Source organism: Dermacentor albipictus, chromosome 3 (assembly GCF_038994185.2).
Source record: "Dermacentor albipictus isolate Rhodes 1998 colony chromosome 3, USDA_Dalb.pri_finalv2, whole genome shotgun sequence".
NCBI lineage: Eukaryota > Metazoa > Arthropoda > Arachnida > Ixodida > Ixodidae > Dermacentor > Dermacentor albipictus.
This window is the reverse complement of record NC_091823.1, coordinates 5,883,117-5,899,347: the sequence shown is the minus strand read 5'-3', so window position 1 is coordinate 5,899,347 and position 16,231 is coordinate 5,883,117. Positions and strand designations below refer to the sequence as shown.

Here is a 16,231-nt window from a genome sequence, read left to right as displayed (position 1 = left end):
CTTTGTGGCCCCTGCCAGGTGTAATTTGGCACCACTAGTGTACTTCTACGGAGTCCACTGCATAGCTTCTTGGGGCATATTTACATCATCAATCCAGCCAAAGAATGGAGGGAAATACAAGCACACAAGCCATCCACCGAGCAAAGTTGTAATATGTTTTCTGCATGTGCCGGTTAGTGCAAGTGTTAGTGTTAGTGCAAGTGCTATGCCATATATGTGCAAACCATTATTTTTTTAATAAAAAAGTCACAATTTGGCCCGAAGCATAGATTGCAACAGCAGATTAGTGGGCAGCTAGCTATACAAAGTAAAGATAGTAGTTTTATCAACCGTATAAACTTGTAAACGTAGACATACCAACTAAATTAACAAGCACGGCGTCATGCATGCATAAGCAAGCATGAGCACATCTCACTCGATTACCGCGGAAACTCGCTGTCAAAATGATGGAGTGAGGAAGCGCGGCAGCAGCAGTGAGTGAATTGACCATTGTGGTGCATCTCCCATCAACACGAACTAAGCTGTGAAAACACAGCACGTGGCAGACTGTCCCTGTCACAAATGGCTTGCAAGGTAAAGTGGCCCGAAGTAGAACCCTACCCTCCCCCAAAGCTTTACGCACGACTGAAGGCGGCATGCTTTGTCCCCGCTTTCCTCGCTTGCGTGCACGAGACTGAGCCGTGATTGCCAGCTCATCCTCGCACGCTTTCACTTGCACATACAGCATACAGCTTCCGACAACGATTTTATTGCCCTTTGACTTTATACGAAAGCGACGGCATAAATGCACCTGGAGCTTCCATATATTTACTATCACAATAATAATGATAGTAATGTTATAGTATTTCTTTCAGTGGATGCAAAATATTATTGAAAAATCATCTGGTTTCATAACCGAATAGGCTAGTGAGACATTATTTTTCTGCCATATGACTGCAGTCACTGATTACACATTAGAAGCCTGTGGATGGAAGAATGTCAAACAGGCTGGCAACAGAGCTGGCCTCAAACAAGTCTCTGTTCATATAGTGATCATGGCATAGGCAGTTAAATTCTGGAAGAAGTTGCCGTATGCATAGTCAGGCATAATTCACCAGTCAATATACAGTAGTATGGATCTAAAAAGGTTCCAACATTTGCATGGTAGCCTGTATTCACGCTGTGCAACATGGCATCAGTGTTCATGTTCAACATACATAAGCACATTCCACATGATTTGTAACAGTGCACGCTAATGCAAGAGAGAGAGAGAGAGACTATCATGCTTTGATGTCCAGAAGCTGCTGCTCCAAGGCCAAGCTTATGCATGCATGTGTGTCAGCTTCTTCATCCATTACTGATGTGCTACTTCACCTCGCACAATATACACCGGGTGTTTCCATGGAGACATTAAGCAATATTTAAAAATAGCCGTTCTGAAATAAAAGGACATTTCCTTCGGAGACATGCTGTTAGTGGTGGTGAGCATGGGGTGACAAGCGCTATGTGATAATTGGTAATTAACAAATACCAATTAAATTTTTAGCTTACAGCTTCAGCAGAGTCATCGTAATTGGGAAATTGAAGTAAACTGACCGTACAAGCCACGTCAACTTCTGGATCTAGAAAGTTGTGATTACCCGCGGTACTCTGGCATGACGAATTTTGGCTGTCAGAGTGCGTGAAACGAAAACTGGGAGAGTGGAGCAAGCACAAAGCCATGCCCCTCGAGGCGATTTTATTTACATCAACCAGCAGCTGGCAGCCAGAGCACTGCGACAGCGAGAGCACAGAGCTGCAGCATTCTGCCAGGTGGCATAAGCAGGACATTGTCTCGTGGGGCATGGCTTTGTGCTTGCTGCGCTCTCCCAGTTGTACAAATGAGTAACCATAATTGACTGCAGCATTTGTTCTAGTTCTCTTGAGTTGGATGGTGGTGTATATACATGTTTGCCACTGCATACTTAGGTTTTCACAGACTGTAGGTTCTCTTGTTATGGTATGAATGATGCAAAATGATACAGTATCGACCTGAAGAAGCATAATTTCGTTTCAAGTTTTTGTATACCATAGCAAGTATAAACCATTAGCCCACCAACAAGTAGCAATACAGGTTCTCAGTAGCTACGTACGCTTTTGCCATCTGCCATACATCTTCCAACTTGGCTTCGTATGCATACGAGAACCTTCTTTTACACCCATTCTATGTCGGGCATTATTTTCATGTGCATATTGAGTAACACCAGAATTACCAGTGTTGTTATATTTAGCATTACCAGCATTCATTTATTTGAGAATAATTGGCTAACCGTAGTGCTTTTTTTCAATCTGGCTGTTGCCCCCGAACATTTCTATAAATAAGAGCTCCTTATTCCCATTGCTGATGAAACGTGTAGTCATTCTTGCTTAGACTAACTCAGCATTTTGAACTTCCTGAATTGTAGCGTTGCTTAAACATAGGCATTTCACTAACAAGCCCACAATGTTGGTCATGGAGAATTAAAGTAGAGCTAGCTCAGACAAACTCAGTGTAAATGCTAAATGCTATCGCCTATTAGTTGCAAAGAGAACCACCAGTCAGACTTCAGATTCCTGTGTACACAACATGACCAGTCTAGAGTGTGTCGCAAATATGAACACTGCCAAGAGCACCAGAGCAGGTGCAAAACAGTCTTTTTCAAAAGGTTAAAGGGACTCTCAAAGGCAGCTTGAGCATGTTTTTTATCGTTGCTATTTCAGGGGTCCTTAAACACCTAACTAATAATACTTCTTCATAAATCTAAAAAATTTTTCACTGGAGCAGTGACTGGTATGGGAGCAATGTACAGCAACTAGTGACTGGGGGTATTGCATGCCCCCCCCTCTCGACATCCCCCGAAACACACTTTTTTTTTTTGCTACATCTTTGAACTAAAGGCAGTGCAACTGATCTCTGTTTTCTGGCAGATGCCCCCTCCCCCCCACCCCCCAACTCCCTTCTTCATCATGAAGCTAAAGTTGGGGGCTTGATGCTTGCCCATCTCACCCACAATTGGTAGCTATGGTATTTTCCTCCAAAAAGCGCGGACACCAGCTTTGATAATAAGGCCACCGTGACATGAGCTACACATTCATTAAACTGCTGCTATTAATTGGTAGCAGCTTATGGTGCTTCTGGGCATATGAAATGTGAAAGTGGGCACTTTTTTATGTTGAGCATTCTTCTCAGAGTCAAGCTGGTTTTCTGTATCTCTTCTGTGTTTCCCACTCCCCTCATCCTACCTGGAGCACATCTAGTGCCCCCTAAAGGTTCCAAGCTTCTCAATAAGCAATGCAAAAACAAATAGCTTTTTGTTTGGTCATACTTAATCTACTCATACGAATTTTTAAAATATTCCATACAGTAAATCTTTATTTGTGCATATGTTGGCACAGTGCAACGGAGGAGAACCAGCCAAGCACGTTTATTGTTAGCAGTGCAGACATGTGATCTTGGAACGTGTATTGTGCATAGAGTTTCGCTGTGGCAGGATTGCATTCCACAGCGTCTGGGGTGGGTGCAGGTGAGCGCGCACCCCCCTCTGGCTGTGCATGGGCCACATATTATGAGAAAAGGCATCAAAAGTGCAGTGATGTTGCACCAATGGTAATGCAGCATGAAAGCTAAACATCAAAACACCAACTGTGAACAAGAAGTGATGTAGTCGAAATCTTGCAAAAAGAAAACTAGCCACCCACCGAAGATTAGCATCAAGCTACTAAACTGGCATATATGTACTATATATATATTAGGGGTGTGTGAATGACGAATAGTAGATTTCAAATAGGACATTGAATCACAAAAGAAAACGGATAGTGAATCAAATGTCCAAAAATTTTTCACATATACTTAATGCCTACAAATTTTGGGCAAGATATCATGGTGCTGCACACGCCTCGGGAGTCCCCTAGCATTCCACAATATCAGTAACTTAGGTACACAGGAAACAAGATATACAGTACGGTATGCTCTTATTCAAGGGAACATCAAATTAGTGTGCCAGCTCTGATTACAGCAGTTTTAGTGCATAAAAGTCTGCAAAATATTTTTTTATAATAGAACTTCTGTTCAATAGAATGAAGTGCTTTATTTCCCTTGAAACTAATGAATTAGTGACATGTTATACTGAATGCCAATGAGGTTCTCAGTAGTGGACCCGTGTCTTTTGGCGGCAATTTTTTACTTATTGCACAAAAAGTTTTTCTTCCAGTTTTTCTCCAAATACAGATAGGCTATCCCAACTTTACGGTAGGCGGGTTATCGCAAGGCCAAACTGCGCGACAGACGGAAAGATCGCACATCAAGTGACTCGATCACGGTACCGCGCGTAGCCAGCGCCGGCGGTAAAGAGCGGGCGTCGCCCACGCTGTTTTGTCGTCAGGTTGCGCGCGATTTGCTGCCTGCCAATGCCAAAGATTCTGACATCTGATGGGTCACGGCACGTTCGCGCGACGCTCGCTCCCCTATCGTCCATCCGCGCAAATGCACGCAACCGGACGCGCCCGCCGTGTAAATCCAAAGATTGTCTCGTGACCGGTTGCTCAAAGCTACAAAATGAGACAGGTGTGCAGACATGTTGTTACCTTTCCGTGGCTGCTGCGAATAGATATGCACCACTGCGGCACCAAACCGTAACTTTGGTCGCCGACGCCTGTTCAAGCAACGCCGATTAGGCCTAGGCCGTGACGGTAATTCACCGTTGGCCGCAAGCAAGTCACGGAATGCTCGCTGCTAGTATGTTCGTACGAGTGGCTAATCAACAATAGTCTCCGAGATCACGTGTGCGGGTTAGATTGACGACTGTTGAACTTCAGCGTGAACTTAGTCGCCGCGTATCCATGACCTGCGTGCCTAATCGGCCCGATCTTCGCGAATGCGCGCTGCTTTTGCGCTCTGTTCGCAACGCATTACATTTCGGTCGGTCCCGACGACCCGGCTCCGTTTTGTGCATAGGGCCAACATCGGGGCGCGCTCCGGGTGTGCCGGAAAAACGCTCGCTTGGGCATCGCACGCGGCACTGCGTGGGTCTCTACACCGAGCGGTAGAAAATTGAATAATCGGATATCCGATTCGCGAATCGAATTATTCGAACGTTCAGTTCACTATTCGATTCGGCGGTACTACATTCGCCCCCACACCTAATACGTGTACTACCACTCAAGTTGCGAAGCTTTCCTTCCAAGAAACCCATGTGGGCTTATTGGTAGTGTCATGTAGCACTCGAGTAGGCAAACATTTTCACTTTTGGGGAGAACAGTTGTTTTTATGCGAAGCATATTACTAGAGCTCAACCCAGCTCCTCAGGCGCGGCGGTGTCGCCTTCAATACCACGTGACACCGTGACGTCACGACAGAGGAGAAACGGGGCTCCAACTCGCGCCGTCGCCTTCAAGGCTGACCACGTGACACCGTGATGTCACGACAGAGGAGAAACGGGGCTCCAACTCGCGCCGTCGCGGCGGTATATAAGCAGCTGCGCTTGCCTCTGCTAGACACTCACGAGGCGAGATGCCTCCTGGAGACAGAGCTGCTCGTTGGAATGAGAAGCGAAGGTTGCGGCGTGCTACAGAGATGTTTCTAGGTGGCTTTGCTACGCCGCAGCGACTACGCGCCCCGCATCGGACGCGGTGAGCGTCGAGCAACGCAGCGTTCGGCGCGAGAACGAAATGTGCGCCTGAGCCGACGACACCGGCTTTTCTGCGACACGAGCTCCTTAACGCTGTCGCGTTAAAAGGCTAGTATGCTTCGCATCCTGGGCTTAACCTTAGCTAAGCCACTGCCATTTTTTTGCATTTGGTTTCAATTCGAACTTTCGATGACGCGAACGTCTTATGCCACACACACGGACCCGCATCAAGAATAATTCTTTTGTTATATGCGGTGGCTGTGGCTTCTTGCTTTGAGCACAAGAACTCGGGGTTCACGCAGCACGTTCGACTCAAAATTCAAGGAGGGAAAACAAACCTTATTCACACACACTCAAAAAATACCGAAATCTCTTCCTTAGCTGCAATTTCTCCCAGCTAAGCAGCTTCAGGTTGCTTTTCCCATTGTAGTGAGGTCACTTTCTAGCACAATGGTTAGCCCTGCCAGGATTCAACCAAATTAACATACTTGCGTTAAAGCCAAATGCCTGAAACTGACTTTCTGCCAGCAATTTCTAAAGTCCATGGCTCGAAAATAAAGCAACGACGGCTGCATGGTGGTATGGCTTGATTACTTAGATTATCTCCACAGTGGCAACGGCAATTTAAACAAGCATGTCGTTGGTGCTTGTGGATACGTTACATTGCAATCATTTAGCAACACTTCCAGAAGAAAATACCTAAAACTGTTTCTTGGCGTTTGTGGCAAAGCCCCTATGCAGAGTTTGTTACTTTTCAACAGTTTTCAAAAGCTGTCCCCAACCCCAATTTTCAGGGAATTCGAGGAGCGCATTAGCGTTCACCTTTTCAGGGCTCTTAAATCAGCTTTCCCAAATTCAGTAGTTTTCAAGATATTCAAGGAGGTGCACAAACCCTACATTTTCACCATTCCAAACTTTCTGCAGCACCACCTTTGACAAAGGTGCAATATGTTCACGCACACGTGATCAAAATCTGTGTGTAACCCTCGTTTATGGAGCGTTGCCTTCAAAGCAAGTATTACAAGGCACTTGTAAGGTACAGTTTGCACAACTTACTTATGTGGATGTTATGTGCTAGCAATGTAAAAAATTTCAGACACACAGCCTTTAATGCACAATTTTTTTTTTCATTTATTTACAACATACATCATATTCACTAAAAACGACATTGCACCACAGTGGCACCCTCTCTCCAAATGCTGCCATTGCCGTTTAGACTCCAAAATAATGTCACAGTGTGTGTGCACAGGGGCTCCCACAGAAAACTGCACAAAGGGGCAGAGAGAATGCAGCTGGTAGACAAGACACTCAGAATATTCATCAAGGCTTTGTACACCTTGTATGTAAGCACCAAAAGTTGTACTTCCAGAAAGCCTTTTTGTGTCGCAGAAAATAATGAGAAAAAAAATCTGCATACTCTGGACCAGCCAGATATGAGCACACAGTAGCTTGTACACATATAGGCAAAAGAAGTGGAGGCCTGGACCAATATGCAATGCAGCATATTAACATCTTGCGCTGTTACAACCAGTGTATCGTTGAGGACATGCAGGTTTAGGGCAGCAATGGCCGTATGTGCATCTGGCTATCTTACACAGCATGGTAAAATCACATCCTTAAAAACTTCAAAACAACAGGCAGTTCCAGCTTGGATATCTACACAGCGTTGGTCATTATACACAAGAGAACTGAAATGAAGGATAAACTGCCACCGTCGGCAAGGTGCCGCAGTGCAATACAACGCACACAGTATCCAACACCTCTGCAAAATATCATGTGTCTAGAAAAAAAAAAAAATCCTGCATGATGTCTCTAAAAGCTTGAGATTTCGCTAAAATCTGTAAAGCAGTAAGATAATGCATTGGTAGCGACCGAATCCTGTTCCAAAAGCAAAAAATTTTAACGAGAAACAAGATCTCAAGAGGAGTTCACCATGTTACCAATACCAAGTGTGTCGACAAAGGCAGAGACATTCATACAAGGCTTTCATTTTGCAAATAAAAGCATATTAAAAAAAAAAGCACTGAGAAGCGCTTTGTTTTCACTGCTCTGCACCTTTTAAATTTTCTCTGTGAAAAAAAAGAAAAAAAAAACTTGCAACAATGCAGTTTGTAATTGGCCTAACAAGAGAAGGCAGAGGGGTGTTGGTAGGGTATTTGCCTGTTGCCAGCAATACTTAGCACCCTGCAAATTAAGGGCACAGTGCACTTAGTTTATGTATTCCTAAATCTTGTGTGAGCAGATGATGAATACTACCTGATGTATAAGTGGCCATCAATGGGCGATACAGCACACTGCAGGCCAGCACAAGGCCAAGATACTTTTTCTTCCTTAACAGCGCAACAAAAATGCATGTGTGTGTGCAGCCAGTGAACACCACCTAATGAAGCAGTTCTTCTAAAGCAATAAGACAGTTTTCACACAAGATTTATAGCACCCAGAAGTGCTATGGCCCACATGGAAGCAGGTTGAAACATGTTCTATGCATATGCAGCTCTTGTACAGCATGGTGCACAGCGCCAGACTGGGCTGCCCCAATCTGGTACAGCTCATCTGGTATTAATCCTCCAATTTATAGGCGCTGGGAGCAACATTAGGTGGCACATATTTCACAACTGAGGCAGGAATTCAATAGGACTGAACAGTGAACAGCATGCATGCACAAAGGGAAGATGCATCACTTGCCTCAAACGAGTGACTTGCTGGGTAAATTTGTCTACTAGTCCCACAGCCACCTAAAGAAAAACTTAACATAATCCACGTGTAGAACAACCATTCTGGTGAAAATATAAAATGTCCTATGTAGCCACATACCAATACCAGGGGAACATTTTCTCTGGCACACTTCTCCCCACAATGCACCCACACTTGTACATGCAGCCCCATTGAAGTGGGAACACAGCAAGATGAAAAAAATTTTTGCCCTGCCAGCCGTTCACAAGAATAAAAATGAGTTCTCGCTTCCTCTAAGGGACTATCCGCCAGCCAGCTCTCTGCCACCTTGCCCGATTGGAGCTTTTCTTGTTAAGCAAGGAACACTGTGGGTGGTACTTTTTGCTCGACCAACGTGGCAGGCATGTGGTAAGGAGACTGTGGAAAAGGTGCAGTGAAACCAATGGCAACAAGAGGGAGCAACACACGCAGTGCATTCAGAGTGTGCACAGCACAGCTGGGCTTTTGGAGAGTGGGCACTGCAGTGGCGGCAGGCATGTCAAGATGCAGAGTTGGTGGAAGTGGGCGTAGGCTGGGCGGCACTCGTGGCCGCAGGCAGTGCCAGAGCCACGTTGTTGGGAGTGGCCTCATCATGGTACGAGTTGCCATTCATGACATACGAGGTACCGAGACCGTACAGGTGCCCACAGTACTTGGCGTCGTCTATGTTGTCCTCAAAGAACATCTGCAAGGGTAGACGTGGGCCCTATATAACCACAGACACACACCCCTGCGGATGCCTTCCAAGCACTTTTTGCTGATGCGAGTACACCGCAAAGTGCTCAAAGACCACAAGCACTGAAATGGCAACCATATGTTTATGGCACTAAGCCAGTACTACAACCCAAATGCAAGGCATGGCAGCATCCATGAACCATGTACACAACTTCACACAACTGTGTCATTCACCTTTTCTTGCAGGAGTGGTATCTCCGTCTTCTCTGTCAAGTTTAACCAATTCGCTACCATCACCAATAGTCACTTCCCAACATCCCAGGTTTTACAAACTGTAGAACTAGAGTTTTACTGCACACAGCAAATCTCATTTCACAAACATGGAATAGCTAGTAGCCAAAATTGTCCATCACTCAAACTTTCAAAACATTGAGACTGCTAGTTTAAGGTAATGACATTCTGTGGACTAGCAGGAATTGTTTTGACAATAAAGCTGTGCTTGTTGACAAAATGATTCTTCACATACAAAGACAACGTTGATTGAAGTTTACTACCTATAAATCGGTGATCCAACATCTCCTGTGTGACGCTTCATCATCATCAGCCTGGTTACGCCCACTGCAGGGCAAAGGCCTCTCCCATACTTCTCCAACTACCCCGGTCGTGTACTAATCGTGGCCATGTCATGACGCTTGCATCCTGCTAAAGTGCTCAGCACTATCATGAGGCATTTCCATTAACTAATGCTAGTAAATTATTTTGGCTATGGGTAATTGCAGTCATTCTTCATGCCCCATAGGGTTGAACAAATGCCTGACTTGCATCATTAGCAGCCACTTAACACAAGTATTTGGCCACAGCAAAATTCTTTATCAATAAACATAAACTATATTTTTCTTGAAACATTGTTTCTGGCTTGCAAATTTGCAGCCTCAATATCATCAGCTTTTAAAAGGCACCAGAGGCAAACAAACTTACTCTCAAGTGATAGTACTTCAAAAATGTCCAAAGCATCTTTTAGACAAATTTTTTCTAAGCATGAAATGACAAACATTGAACAGAATGGGCTTACTGTGAAAATACAGTACCAGCTCCCCAGCTCAGTGGTCGATTTCCCATTTGCACCAGCAATGTACAATTGAGAAGTCAAACCACTGATAATAAAAAAGCTAATTGTACTTATGAAATGCAAAAAAAAATGCAGACTGGCCAATTTTATTTTTTGACGGAACCTACTAATGCTACCTGTCAGCACTATATAAGGAGTGTGGCATCCTATTTGTGTGGCTGCGCAACTTGGAGCGGGCTGCATCTTTAGATCTCTGATGAAGCATAGCATTCCTACATCACCTTCCCGAAGGGGAAACAGCAGTTCTGGAATTAATGTTTTTTTTAAAACTAAGATGAAAACCAGCGACAAACGCATACAGAAGAAACAAGGAGTACACCAGACGATTGCTGTAGAATACTTTTTCATTGGTATTCATCTTAGCTGACCACTTACCAACTCCCCAGCACTTAACCTTGCTGTAGCACTTCTTTTTTTTATTCAGACTCTATTTTAATGAAACAGAATTATTCAGATATACAGGGTAGAGCTGAGTGGAGTGGGACAGAATATTTTAAACACCATTTGATGTAAGAAGTTGAAGAAACCCACCAAAGCGCCACCATACAAATGGCGTCTATTGTAATCTGTGGCTGCTTCGTCACGGAGAAGTGTGGGTCAACGAAAAAGTGCTTTTTTGACCACGAAAATAACTGGCAGTTTATTGATTACCACTCTGATGCCAACCAACAGTGTGGATTGGATGTGCTGATGGGAAAGAAAAAAAAAAAAGTCCACACAATATGCATTATTCGAGTATTTTCTGCCACTCAACATAAGTATAATCAATGACAGTTCCAAGTGACAAGCAATTTTGCACTGCCTTGTGCTCTTTGGGAGACTGGAACAGCACAATGTGAGTCACTCCACCTCAACTGCACTGCATGGTTTTGTCATTGTAATCTCATATTCACTCTCCCATTTACATTTTGTTTAAAGGGCGCGGTCAACAACACTGATAGCCTGGATGTAGTTACGAAGGTCATGAAAGGAAGACCAGAAACGGACATTCTCTTCTGGCCATCTGGACATATACAGCAAAGACGTGCTACAGCTGCTAGAGCCGCAAGTGGCTAGGGGAAACAGGAAATGGGTCCTTGTCTGTCTTCAATGCTGACCTGCCCTTGGTAAAGGCAGAGTAGACAAATTACATGGCTATTAGCAATGTGTCACATTCTTCCCAAAGTAAAGGGTGGAGAGAGAAATTTCCATTTTTTTTTCATTGACGCTACCTGAATGTCCTTAAAGAGAGTCCTGTAACTTGTAGCTGAATGTCGAATGCAAATCAGGAGCACTTCAGCTGGTAACTGTGACAACTAAACAGAAAAAGATTTTAAATGTGAAAACTGCCCAATGTCTACTGCATTTGTCCTAGTGAGTTTTATTGAAGGGCACTTATTTTTGTGGCCAGATGTCAAACAAGAAAGAAGGAAACATGAAAGTAGTTCTTTTATTTGACCCACATTATTGATCTTATAACATAGTGGAGTTTCGACTTCAACGTCTTCAGCCTTCACTCAATGATGGAAGTCTACTTCCATCATTGCACGCAGCACAGATATAACATTTCGTTACCAAAGGAATTTCATTTACATCTGCTCTAGACACCCACATTTTGTCTGCAAAACTGTCGAGCAACCCGAAACTTATTTGAGAAAAAGAAAGACAACTGGGCTCACTTTATTTGATTAACAACTGAAGTCTGGGCATGTATTGTTATGTTGCCATTAGATATGTACTGGTCATATTTGCATCAATATCTAGCTAGCAATTACGTATCAGGAATGTGGCAAATCTTGGGACCTGGTACAAATAAAGTATTGTTACTATGCAAGTGGCAGCGGGCAGCTTTGGTTGGAGCCTTCTCTTATATAAGTGGTGATTTGGTTTGCATGCATAAAGAAGCCAAGTTTCATAGTGCTCCAAGTCAGCAGATTTTCGTCCGAATAAAAGCTATCAACATTCAACTAAGTGGCTTCAATAATCTCAGCTGCCTGCCTTATTTATAGAATGTGCCAAACTTGCACGTGTGTCGGGGTTCAGAGTAAGATAGACAGTAGAATGTTATGGCTTGCTGGAAGGGTGATGATGCACTATACATACGGGGGTGGGACTGCCCAAAGTCATTTTGAATCAATTTTTGGAGCAGAAAAAATAGCATTTTGGACCAATTTAGGGCACATGAAATTTCATTTTGAGCAGTTTGGAGCAGGCCAATCTGAATTTTGGTGGAATAATAGACTATGGAACGCAGCAGCACAGTTCAAAACCATGACGGCACACAGAATAAGCCAACACGAGCGCTGTACTGCAACTGTCTTGAGCAACATCTTAAGCTGAATTCTGAAACAGAATACCTTGATAGTGAAACCGTATAGTGAATGCAAATTTCGGTAATAGTGCTTGTAGATTTTTAATTGGTGGTAGCAATGACAAAAAGAAAAGCATTCTGCAATAGTGAGTCCGAAATTTCAAAAAGTAGCGCAAGACATTTTTTATAAATACATTTTTCTTTAAAGTCTCGACAGTGCGGGTGAAGAGCCTGGAAATGCATTTCACCAACAGACTGTACGGAGAAGCCAGAGCTATGAACTACTGTGGTTTACTGAAAACAATTTCTACATAATCGAAATAGATTTGCCTTGCCACAAGCTAATTAGAACGTGGGGTAGTAGAAGCGTGCTTTGTAGCTATAGCATGCTAGAATATAGAAGAGTGGGTTGAGTGGTGGCATGGCGCATACTTTCCTGCAAAGCCGAAAACATTGGTTGCACTGCAATCGAACTATATATTCCTGTGCCAATGCTCATGATGATAGCAGAATATATGTTCTCTAATTATGATGTCCAACCGACTTGGTAACAGTTTCTGGGTCACCATATATGTCACCACAGACCCAGAGAGCCACAATCGACCCTAGGCTGGCATAACATAAAACTATTCCAATCTATTTTTACAGCAAAGCTGTGTATGGCTAGTGTTCCATGCATTTTCCTTTTTTGCACCAATAAAAAAGTGAGCGTGGGCCAATCCCAGAGATTGTGCAATACCGGGCTGACCCACAGCAGAGGTGAAACAAGCTTCAAGCACTTCACTTCTAATAATAATAATGATGATGATGATGATAATAATAATAATAATAATAATAATAATAATAATAATAATAATAATAATAATAATTCAAGATGCATTGTTTCAAGTCAATGTGTATACTGGAATTGTTTGCCAACAGCACATGGACTCGCAAGCAGGAGGTGTTGTTATGTACCCAAAGGACAAAATGGATGTACAACCATGCACTCGACTCGCAAGAGGGCAATGCCACCGACTGTGGGAATCTCTGTGCCGTACAAACGAAAGACAGAATTGTGATATCCACTGTGTATATATCTTTTATGAGAAGTTTATGACCATGCACATTGCGTGCGTTAGCCCTGTGATCATTGTTGGAGACTTTAATGGGGACATTTGAAAACTGCACAAGAAATGGCTTGTTCAGTTTGTGCTAGAAGAGTTTGGCTTGAAGTGCCGCACTAATCCTAGTCACTTAACTACTCAACAAGGATTGTGTATAGATTTAACTTTGGCCAAGAAACGCAATAAGGTTGTAACCAAACCAATCAGTGTACACTGCAGTAATCAAAAAGCTATCGTCACTACCGTTACCAAATGAAAACAAGTACGTGTACCATTGTCTAACCCTGTGTGATGTGCTCAGCTTCGCTGGTCATCTACCTTCACAGAGTGGAATGTCTCCTCAATTTTTCATTTCTAATCCGCCATTAGCCTTCCATGATTGGTCAAAATAGCTCAAGTCTCACCCACGAGGGCACCAAAACAGATTGGCACAGTTTTACATTATGCTGGCTCTGGGGACAGAGACGCCCGCCCATTGAACTCGCTGCAGTGTGCGCCTCCCTAATACATAGTAGTTTGTTCACAGCGCCCTCATCCCACTGTTCGTTTGGTGCTTCAGCTAGGAGGTGCTGCGCCGCTCGGCCCACTCAACCGTATTATAGTACTCTAAACCCAGCTACCGCCCTGGCCATTCTGACACCAACGACGACAGCCGGGAGCAGCCATACGCATGTCGGCCACTTCGCTTAAGCACTGAAAAGTCCAGTGTTATAAGCGCGAAAATTACGAGAAACTGTGCAACATACACCATCATACAGTGTGTGGAATGTGAGCAGCTGCACATGTTTTTGGAGAACGAGCTTGAGCAGCCTTGGGGGCAGTACGTCAAACTCAATGAGAGTCAAATACAGTGAAAATATAAACTAATCTACATTGCAGAACTATGTTAGGCAACCTGCAAATTAAAATAATTTTAACCAGTATGTCTGATATAAAAAAAATTTGTAGGACACTTAAGCTTTACCAGTAAGAGTGGAAAGCGATAGCATTCAAAGTTCACCGAATGCTTTCTGGCAACTGCACCTTATGTAACCACGTTTTCTTGGAAACACTGGCAGCAAACACTGTGCACGAAGGCCAGCTTTCTGGTTCTTTTTCTTTTTCCTCGTAACATCATTGCAACACAATCTGCATGGTGTTGCAAGGAACCGAGCGGGGTGCGCCACTCCTACTGAGACAGACCTCCAAAGGCAGCTGGAAAAGGGGTTTGTGTTTGAGTTTTCTCGTAACAGAACGGTGTTTTCTCGTATAATAACATTACAATCCAATGCTACCACATCTGTAGGTTGTGTGCGAGTAATGCTTTACGAATGTTTCGATGCATTTTACTCTGAGAAATTCAATTAGTTCAGTAACGTCTATGCACCACGAGGAGAGCCTGCATGGATGCTTGGTTTGGGATGATTTTTCTTGTACGGACATTGTCGCCAACGATGCCAGATTTTTTGCCACATGGGGCCCTTAACGCTATCCCATTAAAAATTCTGTAGCCTGTGCAAATGGTAGGTGGATGTTTGCCAGAGTTGTTTTAACCTATCATTCATGTATGCTCCAACATAGTCATAAAAAACCTATGGCTATACAGTCGAATTCTGCCACAACAAAGTCCGCTTCAACGAAATTTTGGCCTCAACAAACATTTTTCATTCCCTGTCAATGTCCCATAGAACATAATGCATCGAAATTCCCTCCAAAACGCAACTACTTCACAGACACATTTTCACTTCAACAGTTTTTACGGAGCGGATGTGAGCAAATTATTTAAACTGTAGCTCATCAAAACCCCTAAAACATTTTTCATGCCTCGACAACCGTTTGACCTTGATAGCATAAAACACACAAACTGGAGCTGCTCGGGCCATGACGCAACGTAAGCAAAACAAAACTGCCAGGCCATGTTGGCGATGGCGATGCAACGCACTCTTATGGAGGAGTATCCGAGCTCTGAGGAAACGTTTTGGGCCATATTGGTCACGTAAATGGAGTGCGTACAAATAACATACACACAGTAATTTTATTTTTATAGTATTTCTAGTTATTCACTTTCCAAAGTTTCGTGAAAATGGCTCTGCTGTACAACAGCAATTACTATATAAAGTAGCGGTTGCGAGGTCAAATCCCGGTAGGGTGTGACGAAGCATTCGGGCAACGCACGCTTGACAACGAACGATTGCTCGCCATTTGGTCATTGTCTCTCGAAGCAGTTGGATTGTCAGCTGAAGCATGTCCAGCTGACAAAGAAACGCAAGTTTTCGTCGTTAGATGAGAAGGCTCGAGTTATCGCTCAGGCTAAAGCTGGAAAGGAAAAAAATTTATCGTCGCGTAGGAATTTGGAATTCCGGTGAGCTCTCTTTTGACAATGTTGAAGAGCAAAGATGCTATAGCCAAAGTGCTAGCTTCAGGGATGTCAGCGAAGCACAAGAAAGTGACTCAGTCGGTGCACGAGGCCTTGGACAAGACAGTTTACACCTGGTTCGTGGTGAAGTGGGCTAAGAAAATTGCCCTTAGTGGTGATATTGTGTGGCAAAAAGCGCTGGTTTATGCCTGCTGTCTAGGAATAGATGATGAAGGTGGAAGCTTGGACGAGCTGGTGATTCAATATCAACATGTCTGCACAGCGCAAAAGACTAAGACTGAAGGAAGAACAATGTTAGGTTTCGTAAATCATGTATATCATGGTATATCATGTACATAG

General features: G+C 43.6%; 1 protein-coding gene across 2 annotated transcripts in view; it reads right to left on the bottom strand.

Moving 5' to 3' along the window:
• Nucleotides 1-6,730: 6,730 nt before the first annotated feature.
• The window catches only part of LOC135920181 (CCR4-NOT transcription complex subunit 7-like), a 64,987-nt gene continuing 55,486 nt past the window's right edge, over nt 6,731-16,231 (bottom strand). For both annotated transcript variants that reach the window (XM_065454330.1, XM_065454331.1), the window contains exon 7: nt 6,731-9,021. In XM_065454330.1, coding sequence (XP_065310402.1) covers nt 8,836-9,021 — 186 coding nt within the window. In that variant the 3' untranslated portion in view covers nt 6,731-8,835. The remainder of the gene's footprint in view (nt 9,022-16,231) is intronic.